This window comes from Hylobates moloch, unplaced genomic scaffold (genome assembly GCF_009828535.3).
Source record: "Hylobates moloch isolate HMO894 unplaced genomic scaffold, HMol_V3 SCAFFOLD_3, whole genome shotgun sequence".
In the NCBI taxonomy this organism is placed as follows: domain Eukaryota; kingdom Metazoa; phylum Chordata; class Mammalia; order Primates; family Hylobatidae; genus Hylobates; species Hylobates moloch.
The window spans coordinates 943180-964103 of record NW_026652278.1 but is presented as its reverse complement, the minus strand read 5'-3'; the positions used below and the strand labels follow the sequence as shown (position 1 = coordinate 964103).

Here is a 20924-nt window from a genome sequence, read left to right as displayed (position 1 = left end):
GCTTTACTAAGACAGACCGCATCGTGTGCCACGTCCCTGGGACAGCCTTCAGAGCGGAGCCCCCATACAGAGCGGGGTCCCCGCGTGGGCCTGGGGTTTCCCCGTGCGGGTGGAGCTCCTCCATGCAGGGTGGGCCTGGGCTGCGCCTCCCCTCCTGCCCCACGTTGTCTTCACAGGAGCTTCTCCTGGCTCTGTTTGGGGCTGTGCCACTGGTCTGACTGACTTTTCTTTTTCTTCTTAATTTACAGCCAGAAAACCTGCAGAAGAACTGGCTTCGGGAATTTTACCAGGTAAGAACCACTGAAACATGTTCTTTTGGATTCATTACTTAGCCATAAGGTGCCTTTTTGCTTTGGCATTCCTCATGGAGTCTGGTGTGTCTGTGGGGAGCGCAGGCCTGGCTGTGGCTGGGTCTCGGCTCTGCTGCCTGTGCTGGGCAACACGTTTCTGTGTCACAGTCGGTCGCCTGCGGGTGAGCCTGGCCAGATCCTCCTCCGGCTCACTGTTCACATTCCGGCTCCCTCCCCGCTCCCTGCGGGGTTCAGAGAACCTGGGGCCTCCCTCCAGGGCTGGGTCAGCATCCCCAGTGGGGCCATGGAGAGCTGGCAGCGAGGCTGGGTGTGCCTCTCAGCAGGCCCGGTCCATGCAGTGCACTCTGTACAGAGAGTGGGCACTGGGCTGGGGGAGGTGACCGGTTGGAGGGTTTCAGGCTGGCACTGCCAGGCCAAGGCACAGACCCCCTGTCTAATATGGGCCGGTGTTTATGGAGCCCGGTACGGTGCTGTGCTCTGGTGCGGACACTGCAGATGCCACTGTGAAGAGACAGGCTGGTGCCCTCACAGGTCTTCATGGAAGGAGCCACCTGGGGCCTGTGGCCAAGCGTGTGTACCTGTGGGGTGGCGCCAGAGGCCTCTCTGAGGACTGGGTGCACGGGGGAGGCCAGGCGGGCGAGGAGGGCAACATGGCCACGGGCATGATGGTGGCCAGGCTCGGCTCCAGGGGCTGGCGGTGAGGTCAGCTTCAGGGTGGGGTGGCCTGGATGGTGGAGCTGCTGCCACACTCAGACCCACTGCAAGGGCTGAGCCGGGGACTGAAATCCTGTTTCAAGTGTGTTTGGCTGTTGACTGGGGAGGCCAGAGTGGAGGCCCAGGGGCCCTCTGTGGGGGCATGGGGGTGTGGGATCTGGGTGGTGGCCCGACCTGGGGCTGAGGTGCTGGGCCAGAGTTGGAGCTGGGGCAGCCGGGAGGGCTGGGGACCTCTGTGCCCTGGGGCCTGTGTCCTGCCTGCCAGTGCTCCCATGTGGTGAGGCCCCCAGCATGCAATGGTGTTTCTGTAGCCGGCATCCAAGTCCCTCCATAGGGACAACGGCGTGTGTGTGCATGTGTGTGTGCTTAACACACACACCCATGTGACGAGGAAGCCATTGTCCTACAGGGATGTGTGTGTGCACATGTGTGCATGTGTGTGTGCACATGTGTGCATGTGTGTGTGCACATGTGTGCGTGTGTGTGTGTGCACGTGTGTGTGCTTAACACCCATGTGATGAAGCCATTGTCCTACAGGGACGTGTGTGTGCACATGTGTGCATGCGTGTGTGTGTGTGCACGCGTGTGTGTACGTGTATGTGCTTAGCACCTATGTGGTGAGGAAGCCATTGTTCTACAGGGACCTGACAAATCTCTCTGTAGAGTCTTTGGTCAGATGTGCAAAAGAGAGACATTTTTCCCCTTTGGAAACATATATTTACAAATCGAAATCATAGATATGATGAATTTAGCTGTAACGTGTGACATCATCTGCTCAGAGCTCACTTGGAAAAAGAGGACACTCCAGGAGTTGAAGCTGCCGCGCCACCCCCATCCAGTGCTCTTGTCATCCCCGTCCTTTATGTCAACTGCACGTGGGGGGCCAGCGGCGGAGGCGGGTTTGCCTTGTGAGGTGGGGTCTTGCTGCGTGTGCCTGTCGGGGAGACCCACATCCTTGTAGAACCTTTGTCCTCTGCTGGCGTGTCTCCCCTCCAGGGGTCCACAGGTTTTCTCTCACTGAATGTTCAGGTGTGTGTGACCAGCCAGGAGCAGAACCTGCTGCCTACACAGCTCAAATCAGAATCTGCCCTTGTGTTTTGGTGTTTTTCGTTTTTGAAAACTGTCTGCTACTTTTGTTGTTGTTGTTGTTTGTTTTTGAGACGGAGTCTTGCTCTGTCACCCAGGCTGGAGTGCAGTGTTGCAATCTCGGCTCACTGCAAGCTCCACCTCCCGGGTTCACACCATTCTCCTGCCTCAGCCTCCCTAGTAGCTGGGATTACAGGCACCCGCCACCATACCCGGCTGATTTTTGTATTTTTAGTAGAGATGGGGTTTCACCACGTTGACGAGGCTGGTCTTGAACTGACCTCAGCTGATCTGCCTGCCTTGGCCTCCCAAAGTGCTGGGATTATAGGCGTGAGCCACCACACCTGGCCTGTCTGCTGCTTTTTTCTTGTTTTATTTTATTTTAATCATATTTTAATTTTGTCCCAATCAAGCCAGCGGCTGTCCCGCAGGAGCAGAGTTTTAGGAGACATTTACAGTGGCTGGGCCTGACCCGTAGTTCCTGATGGTATGGTGCAGCCATGGCGGACACCAAGGTCCCGGCAACAGCTCCCAACAAACCCTGGGCTTCCTCACACCAGGCGGTGGCCAGGCTGTACCTGGGGCTCCAAAGGCCTCTTCTGCCTCATGGAGGGGCATGTGAGCCCCACCTGTGAGGGATCGGAAAGGTCGTTGTGGACGAAGCCCCTGTCCCCACGCTCCAGCCCCCGGCAATTGTTTCCCTGTGTGCGTGGCCCCCCGAATCCTGGGTCCCCTCTGCTCCTGCAGCTCTGTGGAGCCCAGTGGTGGGGGTGGGGGGCGGTTCGTGAACAGGAAGTAGGGGTTGCCCCGGGCCCAGCTCCAGGCCTGCACACCTGGTGGGTTCTCTTCAGGCTGGGCCATGTGCTGGACTTCCCAAGCGAGGTGCTGGCCCTGGGACATGTGACCTGAGCACAGAGAGCTGCAAAAAACCCAGGGGACCTGCCAGCGGACGTTGGCCTGTGGCCCCAGCCAGCTTGCTGCAGGGCACAGGTGTGGTGGGGAGACCTGGGGCTGCTCCAGGATCTGCAGCCTATGCTGGCCAGCGTGGGGACCACCCAGTGTTGGCTGGGTCAGCCATCCACATCCCACTGATGCTCAGGCATCCACGGGCTGGGCCGTGGCAGCTCCTCTGCTCCACTCGTCACCATCCAGAGAGCTGCATCTGCCGCGGGGTTTGGAGCTGGTGTCTTTGCTCACTAACTGAAGAAGCTCTTGTTCCCCAGGGTTTATGGTTGGGTTTGGGATGAGGATGTAGGCAGATCCCTTGGAGAACAGCTGAGGCCTGAACAGGAAAAACATCTGGAAAGAGGTCTTTTGAGATTGGGACAGGGAGAGGTCAGCATCAGGAGGATCTCAGGAGATGAAGAGTGCAGGGGAGACAGGCCCTGTCAGAGGAGGGGAGGGAGGTGAGGAGGGCAGGGCAGGGCAGAGGCCCCGTCAGAGGAGGGTGTGGGAGGTGAGGTGGGCAGGGGAGAGGGGAGGTGAGGTGGGCAGGGGAGAGGCCCCGTCAGAGGAGGGTGTGGGAGGTGGGGAGTTCATGGGAGAGGCCCTGTTTGAGGAGGGTGTGGGAGGTGAGGTGGGCAGCGGAGAGGCCCTGTCAGGGGAGGGTTTGGGAGGTGAGGTGGGCAGGGGAGAGGCCCTGTGAGAGGAGGGTGAGGGAGGTGAGGAGTTCATGGGACAGCTCCTGTCAGAGGAGACCTGCGGTAGAGAAATGGTGTCTCATCACATGGTGAGCCTGTCTTTCCCATTTTCTGTCCTGTTGAGTTAGAATTGTGATGTTGTGTTTTGTGGGGTTCGGGGAGGCTGTGCAGGGGGCCTGGCGCTTCTAGGGCTGCTCCAAGCTGGCCGATGGTGGTTTGGGCCGAGGCCTAGTTCCCCTCCTGGTTTTACCAATCTGGGACAGTGGGGCTGGCTGGAGGGGCCCTTGCCCCTTGCCTGGCCGTGTGTGTGGCCCTTGGCTGTGAGGGGCTGGGCTGTGGCTGGAGCCCGTGTCCGCTCTCCAGGCTTCCTGGTTTGTGTTATATTTTGGCAGGAACAGCTGCGTTATTAAGCTCAGGCTTTTGTTTGTTTTCTTTTAAAACGGAGGCCTTGGGGCATTGGGGGGGGTTGGAATTCTTTTTGGGTTTTGGGCACATCCAGGAGGGGCCAGCAGTGGGGATGGGTCCTGGCTGCTCTGTCCCATGGAGCAGAGATAGTTCCCGCGCATTCGGGTCTGCAGCCTGTTCAGCGTGGGACCGTCTGCACCAGAGGCCATGGGGGAGGGCAGTCTTGGGGAGCGGGCAGCAAGACCCCAACTTGACAGACCTCAGACCCAAGGCTCAGACCACCCAGAATCCCCACGTACGTGTCCCATTTCTTCCATTTCTTTCCCTTTTACTTTTTTTCTTTTTCTTATGACTTACGTTGCTGTGAACGTTGATAGTAGAGTTTGCCAGTGGTGCTGGAAGTGAGTTCTGAGCGAGGTTGTTCTCCTCCTGTGACCTGCAGCCCCTGGAACGCCACGGCCCGCAGGGCCCCCTCCTTCCCGAGGTCCCACCACAGGGTCCCCTCCTTCCCGAGTCCCCTCCCGAGTCCCCCCGCAGGGCCCCCTCCTTCCTGAGTTCCCCCCACAGGGCCCCCTCCTTCCCGAGTCCCCCACTGAACAGAGGCCCTGCTGGGTGGTTTGTGGGACCTGACAGAAGGGCGGGCAGGGCTCTTGGTGGTGGACAGCAGCACCTGGCGTCCTTTCTGGAGACTCAGCCTTTATGAAAGACAGTAGAGTCATTTGTAAAGAAAAATAATGAATGATGGTTTGCTCTGTGCAGTGTGTCATTTTTCCTGGTTGCAAAACCAAATTTTCTTGGTTTTCTTGGAAAAAGCCTCTTCAGAAGGAAGAAATTTCAGTGACACTTAGAAAAGACAATTCTCAAAAGTGAGATTTCAACGCCAATCCCCACTCTCATGCTTGTTTTAGCCTGACTTGGTTTCTTAGGCGGTCAGCCAGTTCAGCGGCTGCACTGAGGGGCCTCGGGCTGGTGGGTTTCCGGCAGTGAGTGGGCCTCGCCCAGGGCTGGATCAGACACCTGGTGGTCTCCGTGACCAGAGCCCACTGCACCAGCACCTCAAGGGCAAGGGGTGGATGAGATGCCTCGACACTAGGCCTCTGACTGTTTTGGGTTTTTTTAAATCCTGGAATTTCCATTATACAATTATTTTTCAAAATAGCCTTGAACAAGTGGCTTCTATATAGGGAAAAACTAAATATGACCTTCATGGTCTTTTAGAAACCCTTTCTGTAAAACTTGATCCCTGTAGAGAGTGCAGGAGACAGCACATAAAAGCCTGTGTGTGCCTCCATCGCCAGTCCTGAGCACCCTTGACGCCTTTGGGATCCACAGCTTTTGAAGATTAGGTCCAGAACTCAGCCTGGCACTGGAGAGTTTGGCATGCCTTCTCAAGTCTCGAGTCCCCAGGCAGAGCCTGGACGGCGCGATGGCTCACGCCTGCAATCCCAGCACTTTGGGAGGCCGAAGCGGGCGGATCACTTGAGCTCAGGAGTTCGAGACCAGCCTGGCCAACATGATGAAACCCCGTCTTTACTAAAAATACAAAAAATTAGCCAGGCGTGGTGGTGGGCGCCCGTAACCTCAGCTACTTGGGAGGCTGAGGCAGGAGAATCGCTTGAACCCAGGGGGCAGAGGTTGCAGTGAGCCGAGATCGCACCACTGTACTCCAGCCTGGGTGATGGAGTGAGACCCTGTCTCAAAAAAATAAATAGATGAACAAAGCTGCAGAGCCTGGGCTCACCCTATGCTGGCCTCCTCAGCTGTCCTGTCCACCCATCCAGGTTCCGTCCTCTCTCCTGAGAATCAGACTCACAGACTCATCACCGGGGATTCCAGAATCTTCTCCATGTCAGGAGGGGCTCAGGCCCCAAACTTAAGAGCCGACCCCCACTGCTGTCTTCAGAATGCTTATGGCCCCTCCCACATTCCTGTGTTAACATCCTGCCCCTCAGGTGGTGGCCTCAGGCCTGGCCCTGGGGGCCGATGAGATCACAAGGAGAGGACTCCATCCCCATGAATGCAATCAGGGCCCTGAAAGAAGAGGCCTGAGCGCTGCCTCACCCCTTGTCCTGTGAGGACACGGCAAGAAGGTGCCGTCTGTGAGGAGTGGACCCTCCTCGTGGAATGGGCTGGCCTCGCTCTTATCCTCCCAGCTTCAAGTGCCCTGCAGAGCACACGTCTGTGGCGTGGGCCCCGCAGGCTGCGGTGTTTCGTTGCGGCAGCCCGAGTGAAGAGAACGCCTTCCCGTGACGCGTCCAGCGTTGGGTCAGCGTGGAGGGCCCGATAAGAACGCTTGCTGGGGGACGCCAGGCTGCACTCAGATGGAGGGATGGTGCGTGGGGCAAGAGGGAGCCCCGAGTCTGGGCATGGAGCTGCTGCCCTCTGTCCCCACAGTGGCCCGATCCACGTGTCGAGTTGCTCTGAATTCCCGGCACCGTCTCGTGGCGGCCGGCAGCCCACGGGCCACACTGGAGGTCTTCATCTCAGAAGCTTCCCATACTCCTCCTTGCCTGTCTCCCAAGCGTGGCGTCCGGAACCAGCTCAGGATGCAACTGCTGGTTTTAGCCTTTTCAAAATGTGTGCCTTGGAAGCACATGGGATGCTGTGTGAGGAAGACTTCCGTGTGGCTTTCACACGTGACGTTTTCGGCCCACTGAGTTTCCTTTTAAACCCCCAGGCATCTGGGCTGGAAGGCCCGTGGCCGCTGCTCGGTGGAGTTGGAGGCAGTGGCTGCTGGGTGCGGGGAGGCTCCTGAACGCTCGGACCCTGAAGTTCATTGCGCTGTTTTGACCGAAGGGGTGGGACCCAGCCGGTATTCGATGCACAGCTTTGTGGCTGCATTTCTGCCCCTGGTGAAGCAGCTGGGCAGGCCCCTTTGCTCGAGGGCCCCGTCTTTGGGGTCGGAACCGGCCCTGCTGGGGAGTGGGCAGCTGGGACTGAGGTGGGCACGCTTGCTTGAAGCCAAGAAGACCCAGGAGTAGGGGAGGGCGTCGAGGACAGAGTGGGCACTGGGTCAGTGGAGTAGGTTCTGGGTTGGTGGAGGAGCTAGTTGGAGACTGAGGGGCTGGGAGGCCCCAGGCTGGGGTGAGGGGGTGTCTGCTGCTCTGGGCAGCTGGGAGGCCTCTTGCCTCTTGCGCTGCACTTTCGAGTGAGGCCCTGGCCTCAGCTGAGGGGATGTGACCTACATGGCCTGGTAGGTCTGGCACCTGAGGCTCTGGGTCTGGGGAACAGGGGCCTCACCTCTTAGTGGTGATGGGCCCCACCCTCTGTAGCTGCCGGTTCCGGGTCCTGTGGGGAGGGGTGTGGGATAGTCGTGTGCGTCGTTTTAGGAGCATGTGTGTGAGCATGAGGATGCCCATGGCCAGTGGACATGCCTTACTCCTGTCCTTGCAGTCACTAGAGGGGAAGCTTCTTGTCCTTAAGTCAGACTGGGAGGCAGATGGGCCCTGAAAGAGCCACAGGGTGGCGTGGGAGGCGGCTGCAGTAGGAGGTGCCTGTGCTTTATTGGTTGTGAACCAGCATCCAAGGGAGGATCACAGTGGCAGATGTGCGGTGCAGGGCACGTGGCATTCAGGGATGGTGTGGTGTGGGGCATGTGGCATGCAGGGATGCCGTGGATGTGGTGTGGGGTACCTGACATGCAGGGATGCCATGGGTGTGGTGTGGGGTATGTGGTATGTAGGAATACTGTGGGTGTGGTGTGGGGTATGTGGTATGTAGGAATACTGTGGGTGTGGTGTGAGCTATGTGGTATGGGGAACGTGGTGGTGACGCAGGATGTGGTGGTGATGTGGGATGTGGTGCTGATGGGATGTGGTGTGTGTGGGATGCTGTGGTCACATGGGATATGGTGGTGGCATAGTGTGTGTTGGTGATAGGGGATGGGGTGGTGACATGGGATGTGGTTTTGGGGTTGCAGTGGTGACGTGGAACATGGTAGTGACATGGGGCATGGTGACGGGGTAGGGTGTGGTGGTGATGGAGGTGGTGTGGTAATGTGGCGTGGAGGATGCAGTGTGGGGGACAGGGTGACATGGGCGTGACATGTCGTGGTGATGGGGGACGTGGCATGGGGGATATGGGGTCCTGGCTCTCCTGTAGCTCTGGCTGGTGGCGAGTGGCACCGTGCAGCAGGGAGGAAGGCCAGCTTCACGCTGCAGGAGCTCCTGGGCAGTCTGTTCTGGGAGTGAGGGTGTTTGGGGGTTGTGGAGCCATTGTGCCGGCCAGTTGCTTTGCTGGGCTGGTGGGGAGAGGCTGCCTGAGGTCCTTCGAAGCAGCCTGGGTCTGTCTGCTCCCTGGGGTCAGATGCAGGCCGCTTCTGCAGTTTCAGCTCCATGTCCCAGCCCAGCCCCGCAGCCTTCACCTGTAGGAAGATTCTGCAGGCTCTCTCTCCCTCCATCATCGGGTGACTCCTCAAACACTGCGCCCTGGTTGGTGGCTGTGTTGATTCTTGGTCTCCCGGTGATGAGCTGAGGTGGGGAGCCATGAAGCCACAGGCTGAGGCAGAGCCAGGACAGACCCTGCTTGGCCCTGGGCTCTGGCTCTTTGCGGGCAGCTCAGCAGACAGTCCCCGCCCTCCAGAGCTCCTGTGCAGTGCGGCTCGGGGCAAAGCCACCCTGTGGCTCTCTCAGGGCCCGTCTGCCTCCTGGTCTGATCTAAGGACAAGAAGCTTCCCCTCCGGTGACTGCAGGGATGAGAGGAAGGGATGTCCACTGGCCATGGGCGTGCTCACGCTCACACACGCTCACTGCCTGGGTGAGAGGCGGTGGAGGACCCCTTTCCCAGAGGGAAGGTCTCCTGTGAGCCACACCTGAAGGGTGTGGAGGAGCAGCTGTTACCTGCTCGTGTGGCCAGTGCAGATCTTGAATCCTCAGACTGCAGTGAGGTAGCCAGGACATCCATTGTGACCTTCTTTCTGTTGACAAAGACAGTGCACGGAGTGGAAGCTTCTGGCTGTCTGTGCGTTACTGCACCGAGCACCTGACTGCGTCCGGCACGCGGCGTGTGTGCAGCAACTGCCTGCCACATAGCAGTCTGAGGATACTGATCAAAGCAGAAAAGGATAAACATTCTTTCCTTCTCCAGTTTTGCCTCCAGCGTGATGTACACCCCATCATGTGTGTTTGCCTGCTTGGCTGTGGGCAGATGTGCGGTCCACAAGTGGGTCATCCACAAGTGGGTCATCCACAAGTGGGCAGCAGATACATGTGTGTACAGCTTACTCTCTCTGCCTTTTTTCTAAGCTGGGAAATCTCTCTATGTGAATTAATATATGCTGTCTGTCTTAATAGCTTCAGAATATTTTATGATATAGTTAGGCCTTAACTTTTTAAAGTTGTTTTTCTATTGGACTTTGAGGTAGTTTAAAGTTTGCTTATGGGAATGAGGATAAATTTTAAAACAGGATATAATGTTGGCTGTCATACAAATATAAAATGAATAGGTATTTATTCACTTTAAATACCTGTTTTAAAAATAGAGTTTTTAAATTGAGATAATAAATGCTGTTTATTTATCAGGGAGAGACCCAGTAAGATGTAGAACTGGTTCAGGGAAGAATCCAGAATGTAGACAAATAGCTTCTCCCATCAGCAGTGCTGACATGAGTGTGCTTCATGGATGCAAGGCTGGCACTGTCCACAGGGTCATGATCCATCACATCTGCTGGACATTGTGCATTTCTGTGGTCAAGAATCATTTCCATCATCGTCAGCTTTTAAACTCACAGAGTTGCAACATAGCTCAGAGACAACTAAAGGTAGAGATAACCCAAATAGGTGAGCTAAATGGAGGCACTCTCATTTTTGCTTATTTTAAAGTCTTTCACAGTTTTTCCTGATGGTATTTTTAAGAATAATGTGATAGGCAGTGTCTGTTTCTAGCTAACGTGGAAGAAGAGTGTATTAGGCCATTCTTGCTTTGCTATGAAGAAATACCTGAGACTGGGTAATTTATGAGGGAAAGAGGTTTAATTGGCTCACGGTTCGCAGGAAGTGCAGGAAGCTTAGTGCTGGCACCTGCTCAGCCATTGGAGGCCTCATAGAATTTTCAGTCAGGCAGAAGGCAAAGGGGGAATAGCCATGCCACACAGTGAAAGCCAGAGCAAGAGAGAGAGCGAGTGGGGATGAAGTGCACACACCTTCAAATGACCAGACCTCGTGTGAACTCAGAGTAAGAACTCACTTATCACCAAGGGGATGGCCCAGTCCATTCAGGAGGCATCTGCCCCCATGACCCAAACACCTCCCACCAGGTTCCACCTCTAACACTGGGGACACATTTTAACATGAGATTTGGGCGGGGACAAACATACAAACTGTATCATTCTGCCCCAGCCCCTCCCAGATCTCATGTTCTTCTCACATTTCAAAATACAATCATCCCTTCTCAATAGTCCCCCCAAAGTCTTGACTCATTCCAGCATTACCTCAAAAGTCCCATGTCTGATGACTTCTCTGAGACAAGGCATGTCCTTTCCACCTATGAGCCTGCAAAATCAAAAACAAGTTATTTACTCCCAAGATACAATGGGGATATAGGTATTGGGTAAACATTCCTGCCTCAAAAGGGAGAAATTAGCCAAAAGAAATGGGCTATAGCCCCCAGGCGAGTTTGAAACCCAGTAGGGCAGCTATTAAATCTTAAAGCTCCAAAATAATCTCCTCAGATGCTGTGTCCCACACTCAGGGCACACAGGCTCAAGGGGTGGGCTTCTACGGCCTTGACTAGCTCTGCCCCTGTGGCTTTGCAGGGTTCAGCCCCCAGGACTGCTGTCATGGGTTGGAGTTGAATGGCTGTGGCTTTTCCAGGCACAGGGTACAAGCTGCCCCTGGATATACCATTTTGGGATCTGGAGGACTGCGGCCCCCTGCTCACAGATCTACTATGCAGTGCACCACTGGGGACTCTCTGTGAGAGCTTTAACCCCACATTTCCCCTTGACACTGCCCCTGTAGAGGTTCTATGAGGGCTTCACCCCTGCAGCAGGCTTTTGCCTGGGCACCTAGGTTTTCTTATACATCCTGTTACCCAGGCTGGAGTGCAGTGGCATGATCTTGGCTCACTGCAACTTCAGTCTCCCAGGTTCAAATGATTCTCCTGCCTCAGCCTCCTGAGTAGCTGGGATTACAGTCGTGTACCACCACACCTGGCTAATTTTTGTATTTTTAGTAGAGACAGGGTTTCACCATATTGGCCAGGCTTGTCTTGAACTCCTGACCTCAAGTGATTCACCCACCTCAGGTGCTGGGATTACAGGTGTGAGCCACTGCACCTGGCCAGCATTCTTCACTCTTGCATTCTGTGCACCTACAGGCTTAACACCGTGGGCTTGCGTTTTTCAAAGTGGCAGCCTGGGCTGTGTCTGGGCCCCTTTGAGCTGAGGCTGGAGCTGGAACAGCCTAGATGTGGGGGGCACTGACCTGAAGCTGCACAGGACAGCAGGGTCTGGGGCATGGCCCATGAAACCATTCTTTCCTCCTAGGCCTCAGGACCTGTGACAGGAGGAGCTGCCGCACAGTTCTCTGAAATGCCTTCAAGGCCGTTTTTTCATTGCCTCATCTGTTGGCACTTGACTCCTTTTTAGTTATGCAGATATCTCTAGCAAGTGGTTGCTTTACAGCCTTTTTGATTTTCTTTCCTGAAAAAGCTTTTTCTTTCTTTGCTACATGCCCAGGCTGCAAAGTTTTCAAACTTTTATGCTCTGCTTCCCTTTTAAATGTAAGTTCCAACTGTAAGTCGTTTCTTTGCTCCCACATCTGAGTGTAGGCTGTTAGAAGCAGCCAGGCTACATCTTTCTTGAGCACTTTGCCGCTTAGAAATTTCTTCCATCAGATACCCTAAATCATCACTCTTTGCTTCAAATTTCCACTGATCCCTAGAGCATAAACAGAATGCAGCCAAGTTCTTTGCTAAAGCATAACATGGATTATTGGAATATTAATATAATTTATGCCAACAAACTTGAAATTTTATATGAAAGAAACTTTTTTTTTGAAAAACAAAAGTATCAAGAAGAAATAATGAACTCAATAGTCCTATATCTATTCAATTAAAATTTTGCCCATTACCTTTCCACAAAAACCCAGCCCGGATGGCTTCACTAGTGAATTCTATATTTAAACAAGAAACAATAGAAATTCTACAGAGACTTTAGAAGAAGATTGAGTCACAGATGATACTTTTTGAATTATTCTGTGATGTGAGCATTAGAAAAATACAGACCAACGTTCCCCATGAAAATAAAGGCGAAAATTATTTTCAGTGTTGTAAATCAAGGGATGCAAGCCTGGTTTAACATTCAAGAATCAATCAACAGAATTTACCATGTCAACTGATTGAGGAAGAAAAGCCATATGATCATCTCGGTAGATGCAGAAAAAGCATTTGACATAGTTCTGTAACCATTTCTGATAAAAACTCTTAGCAAACTAGGAATAGAAAAGAGCATTCTCAGCCTGTAAAGGGCATCTAGAGAGCCCCACAGCTCATGCCACACGTAAACTATGATAGAGGAAGTGCTTATTTACCTGAAGACTGGGAACAGGGTAAGGCTGCCTGATCTTACTTCTCTCATGCAGTATGGTACTAAAGGACTTAGCCAGCACAACAGGGCAAGAAAGTGTGAACCCACCATATTGGAGACAGGTCTCAACCAATTTAGAAATTTTATTTTGCCAAGGTTAAGAATACTCCTGTGGCATAGCCTCAGGAGGTTCTGATGACATTGCCTAAGGCGATTGGGGCACAGCTTGATTTTATCTACTTTAGGGAGACATGAGACATCAGTGTGTGTTCATGTATATTGGTTTGTTCTGGAAAGGTGGGACCGCTTGAAGCAGGGGAGGGGGCTTTCGGGTCACAGGTAGATAAGAGACAAAGGGTCGTATTCTCTTGAGTCTCTGATTAGCCTTTTGCTGAATACACAGTTTACATGTGAGGAGGTAGAGGAATAATCGCTTATACCTTAGTCTGGCTCAGTGAAGCAATAGGGCAGAGGAAGCCATCAGTCATGCGTTTGTCCCAGGGGAGCCTCAGAGGGATGACTTTGAGTTCTGTCTGTCTTTTGTCCATAAGGAATTACCTTGTGGGAAAATCGTGAGGGGAGTATGTCTTTTTTTTTTTTTTTTTTAATTTGTGTAGCTCTCTTATTTAAGAATAAAATAGGAGGCAGGTTTGCTTCACACAGTTCCTAGCTTAACTTTTCCCATTGGCTTGGTGATTCTGTGTTCCCAAGATTTATTTTCCTTTCACAAAAGGAAACAAAAGTCACACAGATTTGAAAGGAAGAAATAGAACTTTATTGGTAGAAGACATGGTGGACTATTTAGAAAAACTCAAGGAATCCATAAAACTTTACTATTACTATTAAGTGGATTTATTTAGTTTTCAATATACAAGGTCAGTATGAAAACATCTTGTTTACATTAGCTATCAATAATTGGAAACTTAATTTAAAAAATATTTACAATAGCAGTAAAATGAAATAGTTGGGTATAAATTGATAAAATGTATCAATATCTGTGTACTGAAAACTATGAAACACTGATGAAAGAATCAGAGAAGATATAAAGAACTTGAGAAATATACCATGTTCGTGGATTGGAAGACTCAGTTACACTGACATGTTAGAACTTGAGAAATATACCATGTTCGTGGATTGGAAGACTCAGTTACACTGACATGTTAGAACTTGAGAAATATACCATGTTCATGGATTGGAAGACTCAGTTACACTGACATGTTAATTCTTCACTAACCAATCTACTGAGTTACTACAGTTGCAACCAAAATCTCGCAGGATTTTTTTTTTTTTTGTAGAAATCTATAAGATTATTCTAAAATATACATGGGAAAGCAAAAGAACTAGAATAGCCAGAACAGTTAAAAAGCAAAAACATACTAATGTTTGGGGGGCTTATATTCAGATTTCAAGACATACCATAAAGCTCCAGCAATCACGACAGTGTGCTCTTTGTAAAAGCACAGAAATACAGATCAGTGGAACAGAAAAGAGATTAAGAACTAGACTCGCACATACAGTTATGATTGACCGGAGGTAAAGGCAATTTGTTAAAGAAAAGAACAGTTTTTTTTTCCAACAAATTGTGCAGGAACAATAGGACATCCATATGCAAAAAGTTGATAATTTTAATATTTTACACCATACACAAAAATTAACTCAAAATGGATCTTAGAGCTAAATATAAATCTTAAAAAGTACAAAAGTTCTAGAAGGAAACTTAAGAGAAAATCTTTCTGACCTTGGATTAGGCAAAGATTTCTTAGATGTAACAGCAAAAGCACAATTAATAAAAGAAAAGAATTGGCAAATTCGAATATATCCTAATTAGGAACTTCTGCTCTTTGTTAAGACACTGTGAGAAGAATGAAAAGACATATCACAGACTGGAGGAAAATATTTGCAAATTACATATTTGATGAAGGACTTGTATCTAGAATATACAAAGAACTCTGAAAAGCCAATAATAAGAAAGCAAAGAACCCAATTTTAAAATAAGCGAAAGATTTTACTAGATACCGAAGAAGAGAATACAAATGGCAAGTAAGTGCATGAGATGGTGCTCAACGTCGGTAGTCTTTCGGAAAATGCACATTACAGCAACATAATCAGTATGTGCCTATTAGACTGGCTAAAATTCGATTGGCTGTAAAAACAGTACAAAACCCTGACAATACTCAGTGTCCATGAAGACACAGGGCCACCGGAAGTCTTATGTCTGCTGCTGGCCCTGCAGTTCCATATGGCCATTGGGGAATCTGTCATTTCTCATAAAGTTGGACGTGTGTCTACCCTGTGACCCATGCACATTGCTCCTGCTCACTGGCTGACATGATGGCGCCTGTTCGCGCAGAAGCCTGAAGCAGATGTTCATAGCTGCTTCACCTATGATCCCCGCCCCCGCTGCGTGGTTCCATTTCTGGGTCACGTGGAAGTGGCGGGGGGACTGTGGGCGTGGAAATGAGTGGTTCTTACAGGGGCCTGGGGTCTTTGGAGGAGTTTGAAGTGTGAGCTCGCTGTTTTGGCTGTGGTGCCACTTGCACACCGGGGCGCCCGCACTTCACACCGGCGCATCTGCACTTTGCACTGGCGTGTCTGCGCTTTGCACCGGCACACCCTCACTTCGCACCAGTGCGTCTGCACTTGGGGAATGTGCATTTTCCTTTGGCAGCTCCTGTCTTCTATGCAGTTCCTCCCATTCCCACCTGTTTGGTGCCTGGGATGTAGGCCGTGGTCTCTGCCCATTCAGCGCCCCCATATATGCTCAGGACTCCCCACCATTCTGTTCAAGCCCAAACCCCTCCTTTCCTTCCAGACTCCTGGTTCTGGCTGCCTGGATGCCCTGTGGCCTGCCAGACTTAGAATGTCCAGAGGGGCTTCTCTGTCCTCTGCTCCACACCCCACCCCCGCCCTGGCCTGCCCCACAGTGTCACCCTCCTGGCTGACACAGCTCTATGCCGCCAGTGCCAGGGCCCACACCGTGGCATCTGCCTCTTCTCCCATGTGGCACCCCACCTGTCAGCAGGTGCTGTCCCGCCACCCTCAGAGGCTCCCTGACGTCTGGCATTGGTCACTGTCCCTGCTGCCACCCGGCCTATGCCACAGTCCACTCTCCTTGGTTGGTTGCAGGGCCTCCCGCTCCTGCCTCAGTTTTCTCACAGGCTGAGCCTTGGAGGCCCCGCCCCTTCCCTCTCTCCCTCCCTCCCTCCCCCCTCCTTCCCTCCTTCCCTCCCTCCAGCTGGCTTTGCTCTGCCATCTCAGGACCTCGCACAGGCCGCCGCTCCCTCTGACGGCACCTCTGCTCCCTCCCTGTCCCTGTCCTTGTCCCTCACATGGCTCAACCCAAGGCTTTCCCCACTCCGTTCTTCTCATCCCACCCCACACTCCTTCTCGGCAGGATCTTTTTCTATGGCCCTGTGTTCTTCTGAATTACTGTGTGATTTCCCAGCTTCTGAGTCAATGCCTGGGCTAGGGAGGGAGGCGGTCAATAAATATTCATGTCTTGGTTTGAGGTCTCCCAAAACACACCCCAGGCAGGATTCCAGTGAAAGCCGTTGAGCTGGGAGGTACAGGAAAAACCAGTTGCGGGGTGGGTAGATGAGACTAGGAGGGGAGGCTTTGGGAGCCCCTTGAGGCACAGGGGTCTCAGACTGGCCAGCAGCTGGCTGAGGGGCACTGAAGGGCAGGCCCGGGGACATGGGAGCCTCTGCTGCAGGGGCAAGGGGTGACCCCTGGCCAGTCCTGAGGCTTCTTGACCAAGGTCAGGCTCCGTGACTCTCAGTTCCTTTCTTTGGCTGAGGTCAGGGGCGTGCCTTGGCCCTGGGCATTGCATGGAGCAGGGGGTTCTGGAGGGGGAGGTGCCATCCTGCCTGGCCCGGCTTCCCACTCACCCGAGGCTGCATCTCGGCATGGACTGGCAGGACCTCTGTGTGTGTGTGTGTGTGTGTGTGTGTGCAGTGTTTGTAAACTGGAGGTAGTTTATACACAGTAAAATGTGTTGATCTTTGGTGCACGTTTCTTCGATTTTGACAAATGCACACACCTGTATGGTGCCTGCCCCGACCCTGATGGGGAATTTCCATCTTCCTCTTCCCTGCTGCCCCGCCCCTCGGGTACCACAGATCCGTTTTGCCCATTCCAGAACGTCACACGCTGAGACCCAGGGAACGTGGCGGCGCCCACCTGCTTTCCCTGGGCGAGTGTGTTGAGCCGGTTCCGCGTTGTCGCACGCTGTGGCTCAGTGCTGTCCTCACGAGCACTGGTCCTGGATCCTGCTGTGTGGGGCCCACTCTGAGCTCCCCACTCTCCCCTCAGTGACACCTGGACTATATCCAGGTTCGCCTGGTGAACAAAGCTGCCGTGGATGTGGATGCGCAGGCTTCCCGGGACACACGCCTTCATTCTGCCTGGGTCCATTCCTCAGGGAGACTGTTGGCTGTAGGGTGGGTGTGTGTTGAAGGCTTCAAGGAACTGCCCAGGTGAGGTGCCTGGTCACGCCTGCAGCCAGTAGGTGGGAGTCCTGGTCACCCCACACGTCTCCCACAGTTGGTGCTGTCCTTTGCCTTTCGGCTCCCTGACACTGCTCTGTGCCTCGTAGCAATATACAGTTGTGGGAGCTGGCGTGTTCGAGATTGCAGACTGTGCAATTCTTTCTCTCTGTTCTGAAGTGAGATTTTGTGGTGTGCACAGAGCCCTCTGTCAGTATCCACAAGGTGGATTTTGGTGTTCATTTTAGCCAGCACTTAGATTCTTTATGGACAGATTGTCAAGGCTTGCTGTGGAATGCACACGTTAGCAGTCTGCTGTGCCCTGTGGACAGCCCGAGCTCACAGCAGTGCAGGGGGTCCTGTGGCGACTGTGGGAGGCCCCTTGTTGGCTCCGTGTGAGGCCCTCCCAGCTCATGCCCCACTGCCCTCGAGGGGTCGCTTGTTCTGCTAGAGTCTGTGTGGCTGTAGTTTGGTCCTGTGCTTGGCACTGGGGCAGGGTGGGTGTCATAGACCAAATTGTGTCCCCCAAGTTCACAGGTTGCGCTCTGACCCCCAATGTAATGGTATTGGGGGGTGGGCCCTTTGGGAGGTGATGGGGTGAGATGAGGTTATGGGGTGGCCCCCCCGGGATGGGATGGGTGCCCTTACAAGAAGGGACACGGGATCAGGCTCTCTCCACAGAGCGCAGAGGCAGCTCTGTGAGCCAGGAAGGACCCTCACCAGGAACCAAACCAGCTGGCTTCTTGGCCTCAGACTTACAGCTCCAGAACTGTGAGAAATACGTGTCTTGTTTAGGCTCTCTGGTCTGTGGCATTTTGTGATGGAGCCTGAGCTGACCGAGGCAGGGGCTAAGGGTGGACAGGCTGGGAATACCTCACCTTGGGTGCTCCCAGGAGGCTTCATGGGGAGACCGGGGCTGGGAGCTGCTGCTGGCTCCACACCTGTCCTGAGAGGGTCTGTCCTGGCCGCTGAGCAGGTGGATCTGGAGGGCGGTGGGGCTGGCGGTGCTGGGCGTGGCCCCCAAGATGTGTGCAGCTGTCCGCGGTGGCTGCCTCACCCAGCAGCGTCCCTGCCAGAAGTGGGTGCTTTGAGGGCCAGTGCCTGGTCTGTCCCGACTCCCTCTGTGTCCCCAGCTGCCGGCCACATGCAGCGGATGACAGTGAAATGCACGAGGGAGTGAGAGCCGAAAAAGACACCTTCCGGGAATCGTGGTGAAAGCAGCGAGCACAGTGTGGTCCGGGGCTGGGGGTGTGAGATTGCTGGGATCGTAGTGAGAGGCGAGACAGGGGATGCAGACGGGCAGACGCCACAGGGCCTTCTCTTCCCCGTGAAGAGCTTCAGCCTTTCTTCATCCTCAGAGTAACGGCAGCCACGGACGGTCAGATTTGTGAGGACCCTTGGTTGGAGTATTGGAAACCGGAGGGGTGAGGCCGTGGAGAGAGCCGTGTGGGAGGTGCCCAGGCCGGAGTGGCAGCGTCGGGTGTGGAGAGAAACTGGAGATAAGGGACGTGAACCTGACTCGGGGACTTTGTTGTTGATGTTGATGTCTTCACTGGTTGCCGTTGCCCAGGAGGGTGTTTACAGCACAGCGCTCTGATCAGCAGCTGCGGATCTGCTCTTGGTGAAGAGCAACCATTAGGCTCAAGTGTGGAAATTAACCGCAAACCAGATTCTAAAAGCAGACCTCCTGCCTGGTCTGGTCTCCTGCGGAAGACAGTGTGATCCTTGTCTGCCTGACGCAGCTCAGGCCCGTTCCTCCCAGCTCAGTGAGGGCCGGCCTGGCTGAGAGCCCATCATGGACCCTGGGAGGAGACTGATGGGAGGCTCCCCTTTCTGGGCTGCGTAACCTCACCGTGTCCCCACTTCCTCATGAGCATGCACCCATGGCTGGCAATGACTGTGAGGAGTGACGGAGTGAATTCCACCGGGCCGGTGGCACCGTTCAGGAAGCACTAACTGCTGTGAGGGCCTGGAGCCCTGTGCCCTGTGGTGCCCGCCCCCCTCTCCCTCCAGATGTGCTCTGGTGGGGCGTGGGGGACACGCAGAAGGAAACGTAGCTGTTTATTTTCTTTCCGGATGGGGAAGGCTTTTCTAAACTCCACATAGTGGAAGGAATTTGTAGAGGCAAAGACTGATGGATTTGAGTATATAAAACTGGCAGGACTTTTCTTAGGCTCTTAGAGTTTAAATGTGATTAAAAGGCAGACTGGGAATACATCTTTAAAAACAACAATGGGCTCGTTTAACAATTTTTATAAAGAGCTCTTATAAATGAAAGCGAACACGTAAAATTCCAGTAGAAAGATGGTCAAAATCTTCCCTTAGAATCTAGCCCAGCCCCATCCAATAGAAATGGTGTGTAAAGTGCATATGTCTTTTCAAAGTTTGAAGAGTCACATTTTAAAAAGCAAAAAGAAATAGGTGAAATTATTTTAATAATGTATTTTATTTCACCCAATGTATCTAGAATGTTATCATTTCAACATGTAATCAGTATACAGTTATTAGCGAGACATGTTATCTGTTTTTGTGTGGCCTTCAGAACCGGGTGTGTTTGACACTGAGCCGTGGCTGCACAGATGGCAGGAGCGAGGGGAGGCGGCTGTCAGGCAGTGCCCCCTCCTTGCTTACAGCTGAAGCAGCACCTGGCATTCCCATTCTCGGCCTCTGGGTGCTGAGGGTGGGTCCATTTGGCTGCTTGACATGTGTCCCCAGCACTGCAGATGGGGGGTTCCTCTTTAAGGTACCAGGTGGTATACAGCAGTGGCCTCAAACTTGCTCTTGCCCTCTGACCCCAGCCCTCCACTCCTAAGCAGAGCTCCAGAAACACAGACTCCGCGCGAGGGAGCCCCAGTTCCGTTGTAGGGCAGTGCGCTGCCCGCCTGCTCAACTTCAGGTGATGAATGGCCCCATCCTCTCGAGCCAGGGCCCTGCAGCTGTTCAGTGTCTTCATGAACTTTCAGTGACTCAGGAAAGTGGCTGAACATAAAAATCTCATTGTACGTCTTTGAAGGGAATTGTGTTACATTTGCATGCATAGCGGAAGATTGGCTGTGGGGCGATAGGAGACCTGAACAGTAGGTTCTTCTGTGTCCTCTTTTTCCGGAAGTCTCCAGTGTGGCTCCAGAATCGGTGCTAGTGGCTGTGGAATGAGTGTTCACTGGCTGCCGCGTGGTTTGGCCCTTCCCTCTGCATCGTGCGGACAGCCCTGTGCTGCGGTTGTTCTCCACACGCATTCCACACGAGCATCCACGAGGAGCGGGTATCCACAAGGGAATGGCATCCACGATGGCCGGGTGGCCTCCGGGGAAGCTGTCCTCCAGGGGAAGGCATCCATGAGGGAGGGTGTCCTCTAGGAAAAGGCGTCCATGAGTGGAGGGTATCCATGAGGGAGGGGTGTCCACGAGGGCAGGGTGTCCTCCAGGGGAAGCTGCCCTCCAGGGAAAGGCAATCATAAGGGGGAAGTGTCCATAAGGGGAAGGCATCCATAAGGGGAAGGCATCCAAGAGGGGAGGGCGTCCTTGAGGGGAGAGTGTCCTTGAGGGCAAAGCGTTCTTGAGGGCAAAGCGTTCTTGAGGGAAAGTCATCCTTGAGGGAAAAGCATCCTCCAGGGGAAGGTGGCATCCATGAGGGAAAGGTGTTCATGGGGGAGGGTGTCCTCGAGGGTAGGGTACCCTCTAGGGAAAGACACCCTTCAGGGAAAGGCATCCATGAGGGGATGATGTCCTCCAGGAAAAGGCATCTATGAGGGAAAGGCATC

At 53.3% G+C, this 20924-nt stretch overlaps 1 protein-coding gene across 1 annotated transcript in view; it reads left to right on the top strand.

The window, feature by feature from the left end:
- The window catches only part of INPP5A (inositol polyphosphate-5-phosphatase A), a 232645-nt gene that overhangs the window by 64917 nt on the left and 146804 nt on the right, over positions 1–20924 (top strand). Inside the window, exon 2 of the mRNA XM_058436448.1 lies at positions 249–290. Within this exon, the coding sequence (XP_058292431.1) occupies positions 249–290 (42 nt within the window). The remainder of the gene's footprint in view (positions 1–248; positions 291–20924) is intronic.